General features: G+C 41.5%; 1 protein-coding gene, 1 long non-coding RNA gene and 9 other non-coding genes across 17 annotated transcripts in view; 10 read left to right on the top strand and 1 right to left on the bottom strand.

The window, feature by feature from the left end:
- The first annotated feature begins 25 nt into the window (after positions 1–25).
- LOC128322548 (uncharacterized) lies at positions 26–12,941 on the top strand. 7 transcript variants are annotated; one of them, XR_008305769.1, is made up of 13 exons: positions 167–232; positions 2,177–2,209; positions 2,455–2,506; positions 3,664–3,700; positions 6,719–6,755; positions 7,432–7,493; positions 8,087–8,128; positions 8,953–8,980; positions 9,385–9,429; positions 9,942–9,987; positions 10,743–10,791; positions 12,616–12,643; positions 12,829–12,941. It is a non-coding gene; the product is annotated as an uncharacterized LOC128322548 (long non-coding RNA). The 7 variants fall into 7 exon arrangements; XR_008305772.1 differs by having other exon boundaries at positions 9,945–9,987; XR_008305773.1 differs by lacking the exons at positions 167–232; positions 7,432–7,493 and adding an exon at positions 26–148.
- LOC128325471 (small nucleolar RNA SNORD74) lies at positions 1,491–1,570 on the top strand. Its single transcript, XR_008307468.1, has one exon. It is a non-coding gene; the product is annotated as a small nucleolar RNA SNORD74 (small nucleolar RNA).
- On the top strand, positions 3,097–3,177 carry LOC128325474 (small nucleolar RNA snR60/Z15/Z230/Z193/J17). The gene has a single exon (XR_008307471.1). It is a non-coding gene; the product is annotated as a small nucleolar RNA snR60/Z15/Z230/Z193/J17 (small nucleolar RNA).
- LOC128325473 (small nucleolar RNA snR60/Z15/Z230/Z193/J17) lies at positions 6,193–6,273 on the top strand. The gene has a single exon (XR_008307470.1). It is a non-coding gene; the product is annotated as a small nucleolar RNA snR60/Z15/Z230/Z193/J17 (small nucleolar RNA).
- Positions 7,941–8,008, top strand: LOC128325472 (small nucleolar RNA SNORD44). The gene has a single exon (XR_008307469.1). It is a non-coding gene; the product is annotated as a small nucleolar RNA SNORD44 (small nucleolar RNA).
- Positions 8,796–8,855, top strand: LOC128325491 (small nucleolar RNA SNORD78). The gene has a single exon (XR_008307485.1). It is a non-coding gene; the product is annotated as a small nucleolar RNA SNORD78 (small nucleolar RNA).
- On the top strand, positions 9,037–9,111 carry LOC128325470 (small nucleolar RNA SNORD47). The gene has a single exon (XR_008307467.1). It is a non-coding gene; the product is annotated as a small nucleolar RNA SNORD47 (small nucleolar RNA).
- LOC128325492 (small nucleolar RNA SNORD75) lies at positions 9,780–9,840 on the top strand. The gene has a single exon (XR_008307486.1). It is a non-coding gene; the product is annotated as a small nucleolar RNA SNORD75 (small nucleolar RNA).
- LOC128325461 (small nucleolar RNA SNORD79) lies at positions 10,590–10,667 on the top strand. Its single transcript, XR_008307459.1, has one exon. It is a non-coding gene; the product is annotated as a small nucleolar RNA SNORD79 (small nucleolar RNA).
- Positions 12,277–12,352, top strand: LOC128325475 (small nucleolar RNA snR60/Z15/Z230/Z193/J17). Its single transcript, XR_008307472.1, has one exon. It is a non-coding gene; the product is annotated as a small nucleolar RNA snR60/Z15/Z230/Z193/J17 (small nucleolar RNA).
- A 476-nt stretch (positions 12,942–13,417) lies between the features above and the next one.
- The window catches only part of DARS2 (aspartyl-tRNA synthetase 2, mitochondrial), a 34,105-nt gene continuing 24,336 nt past the window's right edge, over positions 13,418–23,186 (bottom strand). The window contains exons 13-17 of the mRNA XM_053243974.1: positions 23,029–23,181; positions 21,073–21,291; positions 17,046–17,156; positions 16,292–16,367; positions 13,418–15,224 (exon numbers count right to left, since the gene is read on the bottom strand). Of these exons, the coding sequence (XP_053099949.1) occupies positions 15,037–15,224; positions 16,292–16,367; positions 17,046–17,156; positions 21,073–21,291; positions 23,029–23,181 (747 nt within the window). The 3' untranslated portion in view covers positions 13,418–15,036. The remainder of the gene's footprint in view (positions 15,225–16,291; positions 16,368–17,045; positions 17,157–21,072; positions 21,292–23,028; positions 23,182–23,186) is intronic.

The following is a 23,186-nucleotide window of genomic DNA, read 5'->3' on the forward strand; positions in this document are numbered from 1 at the left end:
GTGGAGCCCGAATCGTAGGACGGCTAGTGCGCTTGCGTGAAGACAAAAAAAGCCTTATGTGGGTGGTAACCATTTCCCCCCTGGGGGCGGGAAAAGTGCTGGAGATATGTAAATAGAGCTCTGCGTCATCGCGTCATCCTCAGACCTGGTGCGTAAGTATAAATTGGAACGATTCCGCCTTCGCCTTTCTTTTACCGTTGGTGTCTGTGTTTGCGTGGTTCTGTTGGTAATGGTGAGTTTTGGGCGGTTAAAGCATGGTTTAGGGAAATGTTTTCTCAACTAATATTGTTTTAGTCGATGCTATGAAGGAAGGAGGATCGGTACGATGTACTTCTCTACCGTGGATGTTTATGGTGTAGGAAGGATGGATTTGGATTGCCGTGCTCCTCCCGCCAATCCATCTTGGTTTTTCTCTGGCATTTGGGACTGAAAGGCAGACAGAATGATTCCTGGAATTTGGCATATGCACTTCCTTCTTTTTCACTGTAAGTCTCCTGCATTAGGGAAGATCCTCTTAATATCTTAAGGAGCAATTAAAAATACATATGATTGTGTCTGCTTTTTTTAAAAAAAATATGCACACAGTAAAACAGATCCTTCATCTGAGTAGATGGTAAAATACTGCAAAAGTGGGAGGCTTTAACAGAATCGGATTAAAAGAAAGAAAAGCAATATCACCAAAAGATATTGGTGTTAAGAAAAGCCCTCGCTCATTGGTTGGTATCTTCAGTCTCTACATACATTGGTGTGAGCCCCACTGAATGTAATGGGATTTACTTTAGAGTAAGTCAGGATACATAGATTTGCACCGCACTGTAGATCAGGTTGTGCCAGGTGCAGCAAAAAGAAAGAAAGGTTAGACTGCAGCAAGCCACACTGGTCAGAGTAAAGAAATGGCGGCTGCTCTGAAAATATAAATGGTCTCAAGCCATTTGAGTCGGTGTCTAACTTTAAAACTGAAGCAGTTGATTTATTAGTATCTGTTAAAATCTGGATGAAGTGGGGTATGTGCCTAGGGATATCTTAATTTTGCAGTGGACTCTGGCGAGCACCATGTGGCCAGCAAGGAGCCGCCACCCCGGTTTGCAGAACAAGTAAAAGCATGCTGTACTGTTGATTTGATTCAGATGCTTTCAGCATGGCACAGAACTCCTTCTCCATTAGCTTTCAGGGTGTTGTTATTTTCTGTAAATCTTAATTTGCAAGCTTCTATATTCTGCCCTGCAAATGTGCAGAGACCACCATCTTGTTCTTGAGTGCCCTGTTTTCTTTCAGGCGGAAGGAATCACTCAGTATTGGGGAATTGGAGAGGATATGTTGCAGATAGCATCTCTTTGGAGTGTGGCTGGTGAATACTGTTGCAGAAACGAAGTGTGGCCTTTTCCTCAGCAAACCTCCCAGTCACTCTTGTGAGCTGGACCAAAGGTGTAACTAGATTCCAGAAAATCACATCTTGGTAGAGAACAGTCTGTCAGTAGGGCCCCCTTCTCTGTACCTGCGCATGATGAAAAACGATGTTGGTAGGGACATCTGAGAGTATGATGAATACCAACATCTCTGAGCGGGGCCAGGGCTGGGACATATTTATGATTATTTACAGCGACGCTAAACTGATATTCTCTGGATTTTGATAGCCTTCTAAAATCTATATCATCTTCCTCTTTGCCACACTTTCCCCCCACAATGTTCTGTTCAATGGATGAATATAAGAAGTTGCTTGTATTTAGAACCTCCTGCTACATATAGGATCGATCTACTGTGGAAGATTGCTTCCTTTCTCCCCCCAGGGACTTTAGTGCTATGTAATGTTCTAAAGCCAGAAATATAAAGTGTACTTTATATTGATTGCTTGCTTGTCCTGATAAGAGATGTGAGGGGGTGGGGTGGGGGGCAGGATTCCCATACAGAAATGTTGCCCCTTACTTGTATAAAACTTAAATACTGCATACATTTCCCTGATACCCCAAATAGTGTGGTTTGATTTGGCATATTTGATTCATTTATACAGTACAGTTTTAAAAAAGCATATCCACTATATTAACTTACCTCACTTATCTCAAATGTTCTTCATGTAGAAATTAAACTACAGGAAAAGTTTTCCATTTAGGAAAATCTTGCATTTATGGGTTGCCAGACTTTTGAGTCCTAACATATTTTTTTTAATCTTTCGTCATAGGCTTAGCAAGTCAAGGCCATGCTTTCTTTAAAGGTAATTTTTCTTATTGTAGAACATAATGGCTTATTCAATTCAAAACGTGTCGTAGACTGCTTAAATTACAGCTTAATTGTGCCACAATGATGACACTTATTTGCTACTCTTGATCAGGAGAATGATGAGAATGCTTAACCACCTTTGTTCCAAACTGAGGCACATAAAATGTTCTTAAAAACATTTATATCCATCTTCACGTTGCTTTTGGACAGGCTTTATAACTTTTGCTGCTTTCCTTGTAGGGTTTCACCAGTAATTCTATGAAGACTGAACCATAAGGAGGAAGATCTGTTGGTAAGAGTCTTATAAAAGAGGTGGTGGCTTGGTTAAAACATAATGCTAAAACATGACTTAAAGCAGTGTGAATTAGCATAAGGGATCTGTGGGCTTGCATGTGCTCCTCCCTCTCATGTGATGGGGGCAGAAGTGCATGAGTAGGGAGGTGTATGTGGCTTGCTTGGGCTTATCACATTGTGTTAAATGGTGGCTTCTTATATCTGAACTGGGCTTGTGAGCATCTGCTGCTGCTGGGCTATGTGTCTGGCATACAGTCCAGAAGCATTGGGTGAATTCATACAGAGTAGATAATTGAGACTTGGTTCACCTTTTATAAAGGTTTCATTAAATCAGATTTTTCCACATAGCTGTGTATGCAAGATTAAACAGCTACATAGTAGACATAGCCACATAGTAGGGCTATTGAGCTTGTTAAACACGTTATATGAAGGAAGTCCCCAACTTACAGATGCCAACTGCACATATAAACAAGTAGTTGCTCTTGGAAACATATGTTCCGAATCATGAGCATCCAACTCTCAAATGATTTTTTTGAACTTGCAAGTTGGGGACTTCCTTAGTATAATTTCTCAGTCTACTGTTAACTAAGGCTGCATGTGATGATAACATAGTTCAACAGATAAGCTGTGATGAATGCCCAAGTCTTTCGCTCCTATCTGATGCAGCCGTGTAGGGGTTTTGACTATTGGGTCAGTAATGGAGGATTGCCTGTTTACAACTATCCATTCTCAGCATATCCTTTGCTTGCCAAAAAAGGCACCATTGGTGTACTTTTGAGAGCACGGGTGGACATCCTTTGGCTCTCCAGCTGTTATTACCTACAACTCTCATCAAAATTTTAGGTTGGCTTGGGATAGTGAGAGTTGTAGTTCAACACTAGCCGGAGAGCCAAGGTCCCTAGCCAATTAGAAAATACTGTGTTTCTGCTGATTTTGTACTTAACAGGTGTTAAGAACAAGGTCTGCATGTGAAATGTTTAGCATTAATGCCATAAACAATAAAATGGAAACATTTCCAAGGACAGTCCAGACTGTTTTTGGATGACAAAAACATTTCTCAACTATTAAGGCCATAAGCCATGTAGCCTTGTGAAGAGCTGTATATTAATATCCTCACCACTACTACTACTAGTAACAATTAAAATTCTCTTTCAGATTTTGCAGAATGGATTGGCATTGAGTCACCAAACAGGTGTGTTGTAAAGAGATAAATGTGTGGTGGGGGCAGGAATGGGGCTTGTAGCACTGCCAAAAGCAATGTCTTATTGTGACCACAGTATATTTAAGCTGTTGCAAGGTCTCTGATTTTCCACACTACCCGGCATTATTGTCTTCAACATGTGTAATGGAACATATAATCCTGGTTTGAGAACTTGTTAAAAGAGTTGCTATCTCACATTAGCAGCAATACTGTATTGAGTTTTAGTTTATTCTTAATCAATGGCCCTTTAGTCATCTCATCTTATTGAAAAGCTTGGGCCCATAGCTTTTATGAAGAAAATAATTTTGTATATTTGGCATATACTATGCCTCAAAGAACTAAATACTAGTGAGACTTATGCCCATATTGCATCTTGGTGTCACACTGGTATTTTGGGTTCTGTTAGATGGTTTTACTTGCTTTGCAAAGGTGACAAAGCAAATCTGCCGGTGGTGAACTGGATGATGTGTCCGAAGTATGATAGTTTGAGCCTGCTCATTTGTGCCTCGATTGATTTGTTCTATGATCCATTTGTTTGTTTTCCTGGCTGTCCATGATATCCTCAAAAGTCTTCTCCAGCACCAAAGTTCAAAAGCATCAATACTTTTTCTATCCTGCTTTCACATATAGAATGTGACAGGAAAAACTATTGTTGGAATGATTCCAATCTTAGTAGGTATAGACACGTCACGGCATCTAAATTTCCTTTCCAAGGCCTTCATTGCAACCCTACCAAGTGCGAGTCTGCGGCATATTTCTTTACTGCTGTATCCTTTACTGTTGATGGTCGATCCTAAAAGGCAGAAGCTATCCACCACTTCAGTGTCTTCATTATCAATTTTAAGGCTGGTTGCTGTACTTGTTATTAGTGTAGTTGTCTTTACATTCAGTCATAACCTCATTCTTTCACTGTGCTCCTTGACGTTCATTACTAAAGCTTGCAGATCATCCGCAGTCTCAGCTATCCAGAGTAGTACCATCAGCATAGCGCAGGCTATTGATGTTTCTTCCTCAAGCTTTAAAACCACTCATCTTCCAATCCAGCTACTCTCTGTATATGCTCAGCATAAAAGTCAAGTGAATAAGGAGAAATTATACAGCCTTGTCTTACTTCTTTGCCGATCCGGAACCAGGCAGTTTCACCATGTTCTGTCTGGACTGTGGCTTCCTGTCCTGTGAATAGGTTTCTCATGAGAACAATGAGATGTTCTGGGATGCCTGTTTTTTTCAGAATGTTCCACAACTTGACATGGTTGACGCAATCTGACTTCTTTTGGGTATTCTTTGGCTTTCTCAATTGTCCAGCATGCATCAGCAGTGATGTCTCTTGTTACTCAGCATTTTCTGAATCCAGCTTGAACATCCAGCATTTCCCTTTCCACATAGGGCTCTCATCTGCATTGGATGATCCTGAGCATTATTTTGCTAGCACATGAAATTAAGGATATTGTGCAATGGTCTGTGTAATCTGTTAGGTCTCCTTTCTTTGGTTCAGGTATGTAGACTGATCTCTTCCAATCTGTTGGCCTCTGTGTCATTCTCTAAATTTGCTGGCATAGTTTGGTTAGAGCTTTGACTGATTCTTCTTCTGTTGTCTGCCATACTTCTGTAGCTAAAGACCAGAGTGCTGATCTAACTTCATCTTCTCGTACTAGAGGTTCTTGCAAGTAGGGAGTATCTTCTAGAGCAGGGATTCTCAATGTTGGTTCTCCAGATGTCATTGGACTACAACACCCATAATCCCCAGCGGCCTTTGGTTGGGCATCTTGGGAGTTGAAGTCCAATAACATCTGGGGACCCAGTGTTGAGAATCCCTCTTCTAGAGTATCTTGTGTGATGCGGGCAGAAGTGCATGAGCAAGGAGTTCTATGTGGCTTGCTTGGCTTATAACATCACATTTATTTATTGTTACGTTTATATCACACTCTTCCTCCAAGGAGCCCAGAGTACATGGTTGTTTATCCTCACAACAACCATGTGAGGTAGGTTAGGCTGAGAGAGATGTCAGAGTCACCCAGTGAGTTTCATGGATGAATGGTGATTTGAACTCTGTTCTCCCCAGTCCTAGTCCGACACTAGCCACTACACCACACTGGCTTTGTGTTAAATGTTGGCTTATTATATCTGAACTGAGCTTGTGAGCATCTGCTGCTGCTGGGCTATGTGTCTGGCATACAGTCCAGAAGCATTGGGTGGATTCATACAGAGTAGATGATTGAGACTTTGTTCACCTGTATAAAGGCTTCACGAAATCAAGATTTTTCCACATAGCTGTGTATGCAAGATTCGACAGGGTGCTACACATTGTTAAACACATTATATGAAGGAAGTCCCCAACTTACAGATGCCAACTGCACATATAAACAAGTAGTTGCTCTTGGAAACATATGTTCCGAATCATGAGCATCCAACTCTCAAATGATTTTTTTGAACTTGCAAGTTGGGGACTTCCTTAGTATAATTTCTCAGTCTACTGTTAACTAAGGCTGCATGTGATGATAACATAGTTCAACAGATAAGCTGTGATGAATGCCCAAGTCTTTCGCTCCTATCTGATGCAGCCTTGTTGGGGTTTTGACTATTGGGTCAGTAATGGAGGATTGCCTGTTTACAACTATCCATTCTCAGCATATCCTTTGCTTGCCAAAAAAGGCACCATTGGTGTACTTTTGAGAACACGGGTAGACATCCTTTGGCTCTCCAGCTGTTATTACCTACAACTCTCATCAAAATTTTCTGTTGGCTTGGGATAGTATGAGTTGTTGTTCAACAGTAGCTGAAGAGCCAAGGTTGCCTATCCTCCTTTAGAACAAACGTATTTACCTCTAGACTAATTCCTAGCCTTTTAGAAAATACTATGTATCTGCTGATTTACTTAACAAGTGTTAAGAACAAGGTCTGCTTGTGAAATGTTTAGCATTAATGCCATAAACAACAAAATGGAAACATTTCCAGGGACAGTCCAGACTTTATTTGAATGGCAAAAACATTTCTCAAATTCTTTTTCAGATTCTCCAGAATGGATTGGCATTGAGTCACCAAACAGGTGTGTTGTAATGAGATAAATGTGTGGTGGGGGCAGGAATGAGGCTTGTAGCACACTGCCAAGAGCAATGTCTTATTGTGACCACAGTATATTTAGGCTGTTGCAAGGTCTCTGAATTTTCACACTACCCAGCATTATTGTCTTCATCATGTGTAATGGAACATATAATCCTGCCCTTTTGTCATCTCATTTACTTGTTGAAAATCTATGGACCCAAGCTTTTCAATAAGAAAATAATTTGTATACTTGGGATATACTATGCCCCAAAGAACTAAATACTAGTGAGACTCGTGCCCATATTTTATTTTTTTTATTGTTTAATTGCATCCTGGTGTCACGCTGGTATTTTTCTTTGGGGTTCTGTTAGATTGTTTTACTAGCCTTGCAAAGGTGACAAAGCTGGTTCTTTTCTTCAGATGCAAAGCAGATCTGATACAAATGCTTGGAGCCAGTTTTCTGTACTGGTGTGGTTGCTGGTGCAAAGGTCATTAGTTTTGGGGGACAGCACCATTACTAATAGGGACAAGTGAATCTACTGTACATGATGCTGAATCAGGTCGCTGATCCAAATGAGGATAACTTGAGTCTATACTGATACAGTGGACCATTGCAGCTTCCTTTAAAAAACCAACTGCACCCTGGTGCAAGACTAATAGCCACTATTTTTTCACTATAGGCTTTCATGATTCAGCTATGTTGGCTCTAAGAATTTGGACTGATATATTCTGAAGCCAAGAGGTGGGTTTGCGTCACAGGAAAGTAACTTGTCAGGAAGTTCATCTGAGCTCTACCAGTAGCTGAATATGATGTTGCTTGGAGATTGTGGACCTTAAAAAAAAAAAAATTGGACAGGCATCTGATAATGTCTTAAGTCAGTAATGACCTCTTGCACCTTGACTCCATCCCAATGACTCCAATATATTAAAAAGTGGCATATAAATATTGTATATAGCACAGCTATAAGGGAAACATACAAACTGCAGCCTTGTCTGATCCTCCTTCAGAATAGTCAGGGAAAGAGTTTGTCTCCACATAGCTCAAGCTTTCCAAGTTAAACCTTGAACAGCAGCTGTTAGGTCCTTTGGAACATTCTTTACTGTGAGTAGTTCCTCTTGAAGGTGAACTGGATAGTGAATAGTGGCATTCTTGAGTCTGTGCCTGTTTTAGTTGCTTCATGCAAAGCAGCCTGTGTGATGAGAAGCCAATAAAACTGACCTAAATAATGGAGGTCTGTAATTAGCTCTACCTGACATGTGGCACCTGCTTGCATTTTCCTTTTATATGGCTTACTTTCCCTGGGTTGTCCTTCAAAAAGATTCCTTCCTTTCCAGGATTTGGGTGACTTGGAAGAGACCTTTGGAGTTATGCTGCTGGTAAGACATTATGGAACACTTTGAGTCAGCCGCATGGAGCACATGAGTTGTCAGTAATGTTCTGAAAGGATTGAGCAATAGGGCGGACTGGCATAGGTAGCTTGCCAGTGATTCCCTGATATCCTTTCTACCTGGGACTGTCTTAAAGATGAAAACTAGCTGAAGTAATGAACTACCTATAGAATACAAAACTGCCAGTTTCAGTAGCTTGTGGTGGTCATTGTTGGAACTCTAAAGGACGATACCTGGGAGGAGAGGTAGAAGTGTTTTCATCCAGCTTGGTATGGGATATAAACCACAGTATCTGTGTGGCTGTATTGGGCAGCAGTGATAGGCATCATCTCATACTGTGTGGGAGGAGGCAATGGTAAGCCCCTCCTGTATTCTACCAAAGAAAACAGGGCTCTGTGGGTGCCAGGAGTCAAAATCAATTCGATGGCACACTTTACCTTTATCTGTGCGGCAGCATGTCCTTAATTTGTGAGTAAAACTTTACTTGTCTTGCTGCTTGGATCTATTCAGCTTGCAGCCCTGCTTCTGCCTAAACATCTATCAGACTTGGTATAGGTGGCCTATACCCAGAAATATAAGCATTAGGGGTCTAGCATCACCCTAGCAAATGTGCTGTTTATTATGGTCAGGACTCCTAGACTAAAACCTGCAGGGTTCAAAATGATGCTTAAGTGTCTGATCTGAAATCAGTATGTAGATTAATCTTGCTGAAAAACCCTGTAATGTTACCTGTCTTTATTGTAGCACTGTGTTTCTAATATCTAGCTCTGTTTATGTAAATGAAGAAACTAATAATTCTATTCTTTCACTAGGTTTTGACCGTGGAATTAATAACCTGAGGTAAGAACCTATTCTTCTCAAGAATAACTTGCCTAAGGCTATCTGGAATAATTTGTAACCAGTGATGAAGTTAGATTCTGCCAGATGAGTGCCAATGATATTAACAGCATTCCGTTCCACTTCCTGAGGTTACACTGTTCAGTAGCTACTAAAGTTTAGGCATGTTCTTTTGAACTTTGTTACTTGCATTTATGGATTATGTTACCGTATCCAAACCAACATGCATTTCTGGCCAAGGCATTTTAACTTTTAAGTAGTTTGCAGCAGGAAATGTTGCCTATCCGGTCTTTGAGCATGAATGCAATAACTGGCATTATTTGTGAGCTGAACAAAAAGCCCTGCTGAATCCTTAACAATGGCTTATGTTGTTGCAATTTTATAACTGGTTTTATTTATTTTTAAAGCACGAATAGAAGATGACTCTGCAATAGCCATTCACCTGTTGAGAGGTCAGTATGTTACTGTGTGATTTCTTTATGTGATTAGAAATCAGTGTTTAATATCTGAGCACAGATGCTTAGATGGATGTGTTTCCAAAGATTTGTGTTCTTTAGGAAGGGGCTAAATGCTTTGCATTTAGAATGCCCCAAATTCAATCCTGGGCACCTCCAAGCAAGCATGGAAAGATGCCTGGCCTGAGACTCTGAGTTGACACGGGTTGGTCAGGCAATACAGAGCTGGATGAACCAGTGGTCTGACTTGGTTTTTTAAAAAGCTTCCTATACTTTACTTGGCATGTTCCGCCACTTTGCAAATAGACACTACCAAGAACAAAGGCAAGGCCATGCTAATGGGGGAAAGCCAATGATGCTTTAAGAGTAGTGGACAGAATGGGTTTCTGAAAATGATACTCTGAGGCTTTGAAAAGTGGTATATATATATTTGAGCAGACTATCACTGATGCTGAAATGTCGTATTTGTAACTGGCGAACTCTTTTTTGCTTTTACATCTCCGACACAGTAGAAAACTATGGACAATGGAATGGTCTAAACTTCACAGCAGACTGGTAAGCTACAAAAAATTTACTTGAAGTGGATGTTAGTCTCAAAAGAGAGACTGGAATTTCTAGAATGACCGGTGCTGATGTCACAGGGCTTTTGTTCCTCTGAGTCTGCCTCATAGCAGTGCATGCCCTACCCTTGTAGCAGTTTCCCAGAACTCCAGCACATGTCTTGAATGAGTCTAGTCGTTTAGGCTGCATTTCTTTGTCATCAGGAGTTTGGATCCACAATTGTGAAAAACCAGTTGGTCCTTCAATCACCAACCCATAAGCAACAAGATTAGGTTGCATTTCACCTCACAGGATGGAGTGGGACTACTCCACCAACTCCATCCCTTCTTTAAAGTTGCCTTCGTGTCTTTGGAGGAGAAAATGCTGATGAGCTGACAAAAGTCCACAACACTTGGAATTGGAAACATAATACTCTATATCCCTGAGGTGCTTGTAGAAAATGATTGTGCTGCCAGTTCATTCTGTGGAGCTGCATCTAACTTCCCCTGTTCTAGCTTTCTTTACAATTTCTCCTTGAACGCTGGTTAAGACGACAGTCAAGAAACCCAGTACAAATTGAATATACATATTTTCAAAATGGAGATGTGTACTTTATGTACTGTTAATGATGACATTGTTTAAACAATGGGAATCTCTCTGAAATAAAGTGAAGAGAATTCTATACTGAAATGGTACAGTGCTGATGCAACTGCCTAGTATATTTAATTGTTGTGTGAAAATCTCTTTGTAAGATTAAGTTAATTTTACAGATCTAAATTGGCAAGTCTATTGGATGAAGTAGTCTTCTGTCCACCTGAGGTAAGTGTTGCATGATTGATTAAGTACTGTCAAGTCGGTGTTGACTCTTAGGGACCACATAGATTCTCTCCAGGATGATCTGTCTCCAGCTTTGCCTGTAAGGTCTGTGGTACATTCATTGCTGTTGTAATTGAGTCCATCCACCTTGCTGTTGGTCGTCCCCTTCTTTCCTTCAACTATCCTGTCTTTGCATCCAGAATGTCACAGGAAATTCTAATCTTTGTAAGTATAGACACGTCACAGCAGCTAAATATCCTTTCCAAGGCCTTCATTGCAACCTTACCAAATGCGAATCTGTGGTGTATTCTGTTAGGTCTCCTTTCTTTGGTGTGGGTATGTAGACTGACCTCTTCCAATCTGTTGGCCACTGTGTTGTTCTCCAAATTTGCTGGCATAGTTTGCTTAGAGCCATGACTGATTCTTCTGTTGCCTGCCATATTTCTATAGCCTTCCGACTTGGTAATGACCAGAGTGCTGATCTAACTTGATCTTCCTGTACTAGAGGTCCTTGCAAGTAGAGAGTATCTTCTAGAGTATCTTGGATGTTGATGTCCCTGCTGTACAGATTTTCAATATACTCCTTCCATTCATTTGATCTTCTCCAAATCAGTTACTATCTGGACTGGAATTGGACACTTTCAATTAGAAAATCATACTGTTTACTACTCGGGACACAAAAACCAAAGAAGGGACGGTGTTGCTTTCATAGTCAGAATGACAGTATTTGGGTACAATGAGGTCAGTGACCAACTAATATCAATTAGAATCGTGGACAACCTTTAAACATGACTTTTTCAAGTCTATGCCCCAATAGCTGATGCAGAAAAAGAGGAGGTAGATGAGTTTTATGCTCAAGTTCAGTCTGAAATTGATAGGACATGCAAGCAATATGTGCTGCTGGTGATTGGAGACTGGAATGCCCAAGTTGGAAAAGGAAAACACAGTTGGACTATTTGGCCTAGCAGGTAGAAATTAAGCAGGAGAAGGACTTGTTAGTTTCTGCCGGTTCAATGATCTCTTCATTGCTAACACATTCTTTAAACAATCAAATCGGTGCCTATACACATGGACATCAGCAGATGGAGTACACAGAAATCAAATTGATTACATTATTGGTAAAAGGAGGTGGACGAGCTCAGTTAGAACAGCAAAGACATGGCCGGGGCCGATTGTGCTGCTCATGTGCCAGATCCAAATCAAGTTAAAGCAGAAAAACAAAGCATATCTATTTTCCAGTGTTGCATGCTCTGCCTTAAAACATCAAAGATACTTTGCAGAAGATTGATTGAACCTACAGGTTAATTCTGGAGTAATGTTGTGATCTTGTGCCACTGACACAGATGACTGGCCTAGATATGTTGTAGTTAGGCATATTGGAGGTATACAAGAACTGTTCTAAAGCTGGTTTATCAAACTGCAGCTACAAATATCTTAAGCTTTGTGTAGTAAAAGTAAGAAGAAAAATAAATTGTAAAAAAACTTGAGCGGATACAATGATGATAACATAGTTCAGCAGATAGTACAGTGATGAACTGTCTTTCGCTCCTATCTGATGTATCCAGGTACACTACAAGCACTAGAGACAATCTGTTGCATTCACACATGTATGCATTCCAGCAAGGAAAACTGTTGCCTGGAAAATCAATTTTGTGCAAATTTCGCGCTGTGATTGAGGGAAGGTTTCAGGTGCATATTCAGAAACCTTTGCAGTGTGAGTGCTGAATAGAATCTTCCAAACAAATGGCAGTGATTTGACCTATGCTCTCTGGTCATGCACTTCATTCTTCACCCCAGTATACTGATTCTAGTCTGTCTTCTCTGTAGGTAGCAGCTTGAACTGAGTTGCCTAAGGGTAGGTACTATTTTTTTGCATATCAAATCTGATGTCTTGGAGTGCATAAATGATGATAACCTAACCTTGAACTCTCTCGCTGATATGTGATGGAAAATTTAAGGTCTGATCTACTCCTCTTCTAAGACATGCTGTCCTTCTGAGTAGTTTGACTAGTTTGACTTTTCCCCCTCTTCCCTTCACAGGCTTGAGAAGCTTAGAAGAGATATGTATCGTCAAATAAGGAAAAATAAGCTGGAATCCATGCTGTTACATTTATGCTGTACCATTGTAAAGATTAATAAATCTTAGAAATCTTTTCCATCATTTCTTACTGGCTCTTATAGTATAAAAGTGGGGGACAGCTTTGGCAAAGTCAAAAATACCGAAGCTACACTTCTCTAGCAGTAATCTAGTAATAATAAAATACAAGGTGCTGGTCATTACCTATAAAACCCTAAACAGCTTAGGCCCTGGATATTTAAGAGAACATCCAAGTTCACCTAGAGAGGTGTGCCTGCAGCTGCTGCCAACTCATCTGGCAGCTACTCGGGAACTCTGTTGCAGTCCCTGGACTTTGGAAGGCACTCCCTGTTGAAATAAGAGTCTCCCCATCTCTGGCAACTTTTTAAAAAGCACTGAAGACACATTTATTCACCCAAGCTTTTAATTAGATTCATAGTTTTAAATTTTAATACTGGGTTTTAAATGTGCTTAATCTTAAACGATTTTAATTGTAAATTGCCTGGAGGTGCAAGTTTTTGGGAGTATAGAAATATTTTTTAAAAAATAAAGTAATAATCAGATAGCTGTATTCAATTGGAAACCAGAAATACCAGTCACAGAATTGGAGGGAGTCTAATAGGCTATCTAGTTCAATTCTCAGAGTTCATTGTCAAGCCTCTTAAGGATTTTCAGCAAGGGACAACCTAACCACTCAGGAGTTTGGGTCCCTATACATTGTTGGATTAAAACTCCCATCCTCAGATGATGGGAGTTATAGTCTAGTACCGAAGTACGCAAGGTTTGGTTCTATTGTCAGCTACTTACATTCAGCTGGAATTTGCATGTCAGAAGTTTAAAAACCCAGACTGGGGTTGTACTAGTGCAACAAAGATTATGGAAGATGTCAACATTATTATACTAGCACAACTATTATTTTTACATTTATATCCCACTTTTCCTCCAAGGAGCCCAAAGCGGAGTACTACATACTTGAGTTTCTTTAACAACCCTGTGAAGTAGGTTTTTTTAAACATCATTGGGCCAAGTCCTTGTGGTAGCGCAAAACTTGTCCAGAAGCAGAAGTCAAGCTATGGGGTCTGTGTAGGCCACACTTTTATAGAATGTAGTTGGCCTACATCACATTTACAGCATTTACTTCTCACCTTCAGCAAAAATGCACCTACAAGTCTCAAATGAACTAAAGGCTGATTCCATCAGATCATTTTAGAGTGACTGCTGTGTATGGTCCTGAACCAGCTATGCCTTAGTATGTGGGGGCTGAAATCAATTTTCACTGCACTATTTTATTAAGCATCACTGAGTGCTTAGTTATGGATGTCCTCCCTGTCAAAGGGTCCACAATTTAAACCAAGTATAGTGGCCAGAAAATAGGCCCTGTTCTTGCTCAAGTCACTCACCTTAGTGTCATTTGTTGGTTGCTTTAACAGACAAGGTTAATACAAGCTGTATAAATGCAGTAAGTGTTGGGAAATCCAGTGATGGTGCCAGAGGGGTCAAGCCCAGGAGTGGGGACATCTGGTCTCAAGTAGCCAAGTGCACTGAGCTGCTATTTATCAAAAAACCAGACTCAAGAGTTGCTCATGGCTCCTGTCTAGCAAAAAATCTTGATGGCATTGCATTAGATTGATTCCCTATGTAAATTCAGGCATGTACAGCTTCATGTGCAAATAGCTAGTCTGCAAAACTTATTCTTTAAGCTGTATGAAGTAATCTCTTCATACAACATCATGACTCACATCCAGATATAATTCATTCATATTTGAAAAGTGTTGGATTCAGATCAAGCTTTTTGATAACTGAAGGTGACAGTAATTTCCACTTTGCAACCTGAGAGGCTCCAAAAAACAGCATCCAACACATTTGAGTCTTAAAGTGCACTTTTACTATCTATAGTACTGTATCTTTTCTTGATAAATAAGTGGTCATGGTCCATATTTTCCTTTAGTGACATTTTCAGACCTCAGTACAGGGGGTCTAAATTTCAATTCTATTTAATGGGCATCCATCTATATACAAATATCCATCCTGCAACAGAACATAAATCAGCAGACAAGGCCAACAGCATACTGCAATGTGAAAAGTCCTGAAGTGCAGATGCATCCATCAGTTACCAAAATACAGCAGAATCTAAGAACTGGAGTATACTCTATAGTGGGGCCAGGTGGTTCTCAGCTAGTGTCAGCCTTTGCTTGTGCTAAAGGCCATAAAACCTGGACATGGTATGGCTCAAGCTCTTCTGGAGCAACATAATCTGGAGCATTGCTCATCAGGTCTCTTCCCTTGAAGGATTTGGGAAAGGCAATGACATCTCGAATACTTGGAGCTCCAACCAGGAGACAGATCAGTCTGTCAAGCCCTAGAAGATGAAGACATTAAAGAATGAGTACTATCCACCTTTAGACTCTGTTTTTCTAACAGTTGTTTAAAGATAAGCCCTAGGGAATGTAAAATCTTATATACCATTTTTCAGCAAAAGTCTAAGTGGTTTATATAGCAAAACAAAGAAAAGACACGATCCTCTGTCCTAAAGGGGATCATAATCTTAAAAAAGCAACTATGCTCCATATGTATACCACTAACTAAAGAGAGCCTTCTCATACCTTCCCAGAAATGTGTATTTGGAGATAACAGGGAAGAAACAGTTTGGAAGCTACTGGTCTGACTAAACTAGCTAGCAAGTATTTTAGAAGTTTAAAACACTGAAACAGTTGCAGGAGCTAATAAGCTGACTGGCTTCCAGATGAAACGCAATCACATGTGATAATCTTATGTATACAATTATGTGTCTGCTGTGGCACACACTTATAGTGAGGCTTGTTTGTCCTTATGTCAGATTAATTAGTGATGCTGTTTGTGTGTGTGTGTGGGGGGTGTTCATAGGTTTTTGGGTTTGCGCCCTGCAGTCTGTAGCATGGGACTGAACTGGAACAGCTTGCTCAGTTGCTAATTTCCCCACTGAATTGGGAGTAGTCTGCTTGGCTGCCAGTTTTCCTGCTGTGCATTTGCATTCCAACTGCAGTCTCAACTGCTTGGAGTTGGTGGGTGGGCAATTTTGCTTTGCAGCTTTCTAGGCCTTGTACTTCATTTCAGTTCTTTGGTGTGGCCTAGGTCAGCAGTTAGTTTTTAGAGGGCCACACAGACAAAGGCTGGTGGAAGGCCCATGCCCCACCCCAAAAGGTGCCTGCTGCAAAATCAGATTGCCCTAGATGCCGCTTATCTATCCCCCTCTTTTTCCCCTCTGGCTTGCAACTGGAGTAAATGGTGATTTATATTTCACTCAGGGACTGCTGTTTTGATACTGGGGTGACAAACTGAAGTCACAAAAACAGGGATTAGTAACTGGAAGGTAGCCAAAAAAAGTCAGTGAAACCACAGAAAGCTCATCAATGCTAATACATCACAAGTAAAACTAGAGGCACTGACCTAATGCAATTCCTCCATGAGGGGGCGCTCCACAGTCCAGAGCTTCAAGGAGGTGAAAAAGCACCTTAGTATCTTCCTGGAACAAAAAAAGCATCATCATAATAACAAGTATGACCTAGAATTAATTTCATGCATGACCTAGAACAACAGGGTTGGACATGAAACATCTGGATTCCAATCCTAGCTTCAGCTATGTCAAGCTTTGGCTTCAAGTAACTAAGGCCCTTACCCACATACACATTCCATGCACACCTGAGGCCCATTCACACATTATGTTCAACACTCCTATCAGTATAGACAGGAACAGACATTCACGTTATGTTGAACACAGGTACAGACGTACACTTCGTAACTATACCATGCACTTGAAGGGCCTGTATCCAGATTCACTTTTAAACTGAACACATGTTCAGTTTAACATTCACACAAGCATATGTACAAGTGTACAGACATCTGTACATCCATACAGCATAATGTTTGAATCAGGCTCTGGTCATGTTTAAATGCACTTGCCACATATATTGGTCCATGTATTGGGTGTATAAAGTCAGCGTGCATTTGCCATAGGTATCATTCACTGGCATGCTAATGTTACATGTGACTGGGTCAGCAGCACACAGACACGCAGCCTTTACCATGGCCTGCATTTTGTGTGAGTGAGTGAGGCCTTACACTCATTTGATGAAGATGTGCCACAATCAAGAATGTGGATTGCCTGGCTGATGATGGCATGCAGGACTTCTTGGGCCATTACCTTCAGCACTCTCTCAAGAATAAAACGTTGCTGCTTCGCATTGTGGATTCGAATAGAGCCGCCTCCAATCTCACTACCATTCAGCACTAGGTCATAGTGCTGACCACGGACCTGGGGGGGGGCGGGGCGGAGGGAGGGAGAGAGAGAAAACTATTGTTTCTTTTGGCTTCATGCAGATTACAACCTCTCCTGTGAGAGGCCAACAGAAATAAATGGGAGCTGTGCATCAAATCAGAAGAGACACAACGGAGCTCCTTTCACTAATGGAAGGAGTTTTTATTCATGGAGCACAAGGCTGGTGAAGCCAAACACATGGAATACATCTATTAGAATCATATAAAGTCATAGCATGATGCAGTCAAAGCTGGAGTCTTGTTGATTATAATCTGAGAGATGAGAGCATGCTTTCCAGTGAAATCAGTAGGCCTGCTGTGGGTGAAAGCACTGCTTTGTAGTGTTTCTGCTCCTACCTTGCAGGCAGATCTCTGGTGGCTGTGCTGGGGGATTACTGTTCAACTCTTTTGCAGCTATGCTATGGAGTCCCACAGAGTTCTAGTCTACCCCCCATGCTATTTAACATCCACAAGAAACAGCTAGAATCAGTTGGCTGGGGATTTGGGCTGACAAGTCATCAATACACTGCTAACACTCAACTCCATTTCTTCTTTACATCATATTCTGGTGTAGCAATGAGGTCCCCGATTGCCTGCCAGAGTCAGAAATCGACTGATGAAGGTGAATGAACAAACTCAATCCAGATAAAGTGGGATTGCTTATGGCGGAAAGCCAAGTTGTTCAGGAAGTTGTGGATCAACCTGACTTAGATGGAGATGCGATTTGCAATTCAGGAACTGATCCGCAATCCTCACATGGCTATCGATGCCAGATGTGCTGTTTAACAGCTCTGGCTGGTTCAACAGCTGAGCCCCTTTCAGAAGAACAAAAACCTTGCTACTCTAATGAATGCCTAGGTACACTTCTTGGATAGACTACTCTAATGTGCTCTATGTCTGGCTATCCTTGAAGATAATTCGGATTTGGTATTCTTACTGTTTTATTTAGTCTTGAACTCAGACTGACTTTGGTTCTTGTTAATTCAAGAGATGTACTTTTGCTTTGTTCTGTTCTTTCTTTTATTTAATAAAAAACTTGAATATTAAAAAAAAGATAATTGGGAAGCTTCAGCTGGTCAGTTAAAAATATGCTTATATTCAGAATTTCTTCTGGAAAACATTTAAACTTTTCCTCCAGCATATTCCAGTGTAAAAAGTAGCACATTCAGATATTAAGTGGCAGGAATCTTCATGCAAAATTTGCTATCTGTAGGTAAGCGGAAAGTATGATATTCAGAATTTTTTTTCTTTCAAAATAAACAGGTTGCTCACCTGTAACTATTGATCTGGTAGTGATCTGTTGCAATTCATAAGAATGAGGGCTGCGCCTGTGCAGTGGCCAAGTGCTCTCTTCTCAGCATCCAGGCTCCACCCCATGTGCTCAGCGTGGATGGTATAAAAAGGTGGGCGGACGCCCATTGGTTCCTGGACAACTGCTGAGCAGACGATCATCCCCAGTATGATGATTAAAAGCTGAGTTTTCAGTGTGTTTCTTAAATTTAAAAATACACAATTGAAGGCTACTGCAGCGGGGATGGTTGGGAGGGTCTTATGGATTGCAACGGATCACTACCAGATCAATAGTTACAGGTGAGCAACTTGTTGATCTGGATAGTGATTTGTTGGAATCCATAAGAATGGGTATTTAGCCAGCTGCTTAAGGTGGAGGGTGCAGTAGCTATTGCAACATCCTTTTCAACACACTTCTCTCGACCACTCTCCGCTGCAGAGTGGTCAATGGTGTAATGTATCAGTCACAAAGGGTAACTCTGTAGGCCAGGTAGCCGCCTTGCAGACAAATGGTCCGCTGAAGCAGCATAGCCCCTCACAGAGTGATCCCTGATGTATTTTGGGGGCTCCACCTTTTGGATCTTGTAGGCTAATAAAATTAGCTCTACTAGCCAGTGGGAGAGGCGTTGCCTAGAAACACAATTCCCTTTTGCCTTCCCTTTGTAAGGTACAAATAAACGTTTAGTAAGTCTGAATGGCTTAGTGCATTCCAAATAATATAAGAGAGATCTTCTCATGTCTAATGTGTGCATAGCTTTTTCCAGAGGAGTAGAGGTGTCTCTGAAAAAGGTCAGTAGGATAATGTCCTGGTTTAAGTGGAAATCCGAGACAATCAGGAAGGAACCCAAGGTCCATACGCATGACCTTGTCTGGGTAAAAATCTAGTAAAAGACGTATCTATCCCAAGTGCAGTTAACTCATGGGTTCACAGGCTCTAGTGTCAAGGCCGTAAGCACAAGTGATATGCTCCACTGGGAGACAGATTGCCTAATCGGTCGTGACTCGCCCTAGAACAAAACCTTTTGCATTTGGTATTCTGTGTCATTGCAAAGAGGTCTATTATGGGATGAGCCCAAGCTATGAATAGTGGTTGCAAAACTTTCTTGTGGATCTCCCACTCATGCTGTTGATGTTGAGGAAATGACCTGCTGAGATCGTCCACAAGAACACTGTCCATCCCTTTTATATGGATGGCAATCGGATATATCTGGTTGCGGATGCACCAGTGCCAGAACTGAAGGCTCAGTGCACAGAGGGTCCTTGAGACCATCTTGCCATGTTGATTGATATACAGTAGGCGATGCCCGTAGTACTGTCGAGTTGTATTTGGACCACTTGGCCTTTTAGCAGTGGTATGAAGGCCTTTATTCCCAAGAATACAGCTAGGAGTTCTAGGAAATTGATATGTAACTTCCCCTGCTGTGGGGTCCAGTGGCCCTGACTGTGTGGGCATTGCAGTGTGACCCCCAGCTGGTTAGGATATGGTGTAGATTTGTCCACCCATTAAGTGAACACAGGATTTGGAAGGGCACTTTGAGTAGATGGTTCTGACTGTCTACGTTGGGTTTGAAGCCTAAAAGGAACCACAACTGCCTCCTCATTTTTAGTCTTGGGAAAGGAACTGTTGATTTGCAGGATGCCATGAGGCCCAGCAGACGTTGGATTTGATGGACCCATTGTTCTGGATGAGCCTGGAAATCTATCACCAGCTCCCTAATGGCATTGTAGTGGTCTATTGCTAAGTAAGCCCGTCTGTTTCCGTGTCTAATATTGCCCCTATGTAGGTTATGGACCTTTCTGATTCCAAGTGCAACTTTTTCCAATTTATTTGGATGCCCAGCTCTTTCAGGAGAGATAATATGCACAACATTTGAGAACGTAACTCTTCTTGGGTTTCTGAAGCCAGGAGCCAATCGTCTACGGATGGAAAAACTGTTATCCTCATAGTTCTCAGGTGTGCCACTATTACAGCCATGCACTTTGTAAATACATGCGGTGCTGTAGACAGTCCGAAGGGTAATACTGTATATTGGTACACTGACTCTCCTACTGTAAAGCATAGGTACTTCTGATGGTCTTCCCTGATGCCTATGTGGAAGTACATGTCTTTTAGATCCAGCGTTGCAAGCCACCACTCCTGATAAAGGAGCGGTAGTATATCTTGAAACGCAATCATTCTGAACTTTTTTGTGAACAAACTTGTTCAGGTGACGCAAGTCCATGATCAGGCAGACTCCCTGCAACCATCTTGGGGACTTGAAAGTATCTGGAGTAGAATCCCTCCCTTCTCCATGTCCACAGCACTGGAGCTATCACCCCGTGGAAGTGTACCACGTGCAGGGGGCGGGGCTTAGCACTTCGAAGAGCTAGTCAATTCTGCCTGAATAGTTCCGTGCAGGAACAGAACCCACTCTTATGAGTGCAACAGATCACGATCCAGATCCAAATTAACACAATTTGACCAATGCTCAGTTTGCTCTTCAAGGGAGCTCTTGATCATGCAAGAAATCTACCGAACAACAGCACATGCCAAAGAATCTCCCAAGGGCTGGTTTGCCTTTTCTAATTCTGCCTTGCCTTTTTGTACACAGAGTTCTGCTAGAAAATAAAAAGCATAAAGTCACCTTTGCAGGCTCCGTATAGAGGAGGTGCTCATCAGAAGGGTGGGGTGCAGTGAAAGGATGGTGAGCAGATTCCAGTTCTCCAGGGCTTTCTTCTTTTCGGAGGAAGAGTGGGAAATCCATCACCCACAGGAAGTGAAAAGCAGAGGGGTCACGAAGTAGCAGGCCTCTTGCTTCCAGAAGGTCAGCACTTTCCAAGCGCAATTTTCCCAATGTCAAGCACTAAAAACAAAGCAGGAGGTGGGGAAGAGAAAGGAGAGAACAAATTTTGAAGAAAGTGTCAACATATTCTGCAGTGCTATGTCCAAGCTTTACTATCAGTTCTGTCCATGATTTGAGGTAGTTTGCTTAATTCAGATAAATAATGTGGTGGAGTGGATTATATTCACTAAATAACTCTAGGGTGAAAACTTATTCAGTTTAAAAAAAGAGTTAAGGCTCTTACAAATCCCCTTATGCTCCCTAAAAGGGCAGAAATTGTAAGTTAAGGCACATGCCTTAACCATGTAAGCATTAAATACATATGAAACTGTTGTGATTGTAATCTGCCCTAGGCGGCAAAGACTAAACAGGTAGAAAAAATTATCTTTTCTGTGGTTTCTCCCTGCCTGCGGAACTTTCTTCCAACAAAGATACTGTATACCCAATGCCTTCATTACTATCCTTTAGGCACCAGATAAGTTTGGGTCTTTGGTAGTTGATTTTGGTTTGTTCTATAAATGACAAGCTGCAAGATTAGATAAAAACAGCAATTTACTATTGTTTTACAACAGGATGCTTACCATCTGCAGATCCTTTTTATGGTTGATATTTTGTAAAATTTCATTATGACACCTTGAATGCCATTTGGGAGAAAAGTGTTATACAGTACAATTCCTTTAAATATATGTTTTACCATCTCACATACTGTGCTTGTTTATAGCCTAGGCTCTATGCACCTACACCTTGGAAGCACCGTAACATAAAAAGCACATTAAATTAAATAGATTTTTAAAAAATTAACAAAAGGCACATTTCGATAGTGCACTTGAATTGTCTTAAAACGTCAACACCTCCAGATAGACATGGCAAAACATATGTTTCCCCAGTCAGTGAAAACTGGTGGGAAACACCCAAGAAGAAACCCTTCTACTTCCAGTTTTTATAGTGCTATAAAAACTATCTTTCATCCCATTGCTCTGAAATTCAAGCAGTATGTACCCCATACCCTACAGACTGGGCTATCCCCTTCAATGGCCTCCCCACATGTAGGGGGAGGCCACTGAAAGGGATAGCCCAGTGTTTTTGAGCAAAGAACAAAAGAACATCAGGCTATCCCTTTAAATGGCCTCCCTGCACCTGCGCAGAGGCCATTTAAAGGCTTAGCCTGGTGTGAGCAGCTGGCCTGGCTGGCCGCAGGGAAGGATGGCAGATTGGGTCACTGCCTCCCCACCTCTGCCAGGTCTGCAGTTACTGCTCCCGCCAGGAGCAGTTCAAAGGCACCTCTGCGTCTCTTGTTTGTAAAGGTATTGGCTGGCAGGCCCAGGGGTCTTGTAGGCTGGGTTGCCGCCTCCCACCTGCCACCCACTGTGGGCTCTGCACAATAAAGGTAATTTCCCAGTGCCCCAGAGGCCCCCCCACTTTTTAAGGCTGAAAGGAGAGGCTCTCTTCCCCTCTCCCTCCATACAGTACAAGTTGAATTGATTCAGATGGATTAGATTCAAAGTCAAATTAACCAGATTAAAGTTGAATCGATTCAAATATAAATCTAATTGCACATCCCTAAACTTATCTGACTGAAAACAACTCACTAGAGCTTGATAAATTTCCTATTTTTGCCACAATACATGACTGTGGGACAACATTCAACTCTGAGGGTCACAAGTTGTGCTGCTCTGAAGCAGAATCAACTGGTAGAACTAGATAACTCTTCAGTAATTCCCAGAATCAAACAATTTAGATATCTGAGGTTCTCCTTACCACTTTCTCATGCTCTCCAGCTGCCAGCAACACCACATCATTTACATGGGCATGAACAGCTCTGATGAACTCCAATTCCTGCTTCTCATTCAGGAGCTTACTGAGTTGGGACTTCATGGCACCATCTTCCCTCAAAATGAAGTGTATTATTCCCTGTT

The sequence above is a fragment of the Hemicordylus capensis genome, chromosome 4 (assembly GCF_027244095.1).
Source record: "Hemicordylus capensis ecotype Gifberg chromosome 4, rHemCap1.1.pri, whole genome shotgun sequence".
Classification (NCBI taxonomy): domain Eukaryota; kingdom Metazoa; phylum Chordata; class Lepidosauria; order Squamata; family Cordylidae; genus Hemicordylus; species Hemicordylus capensis.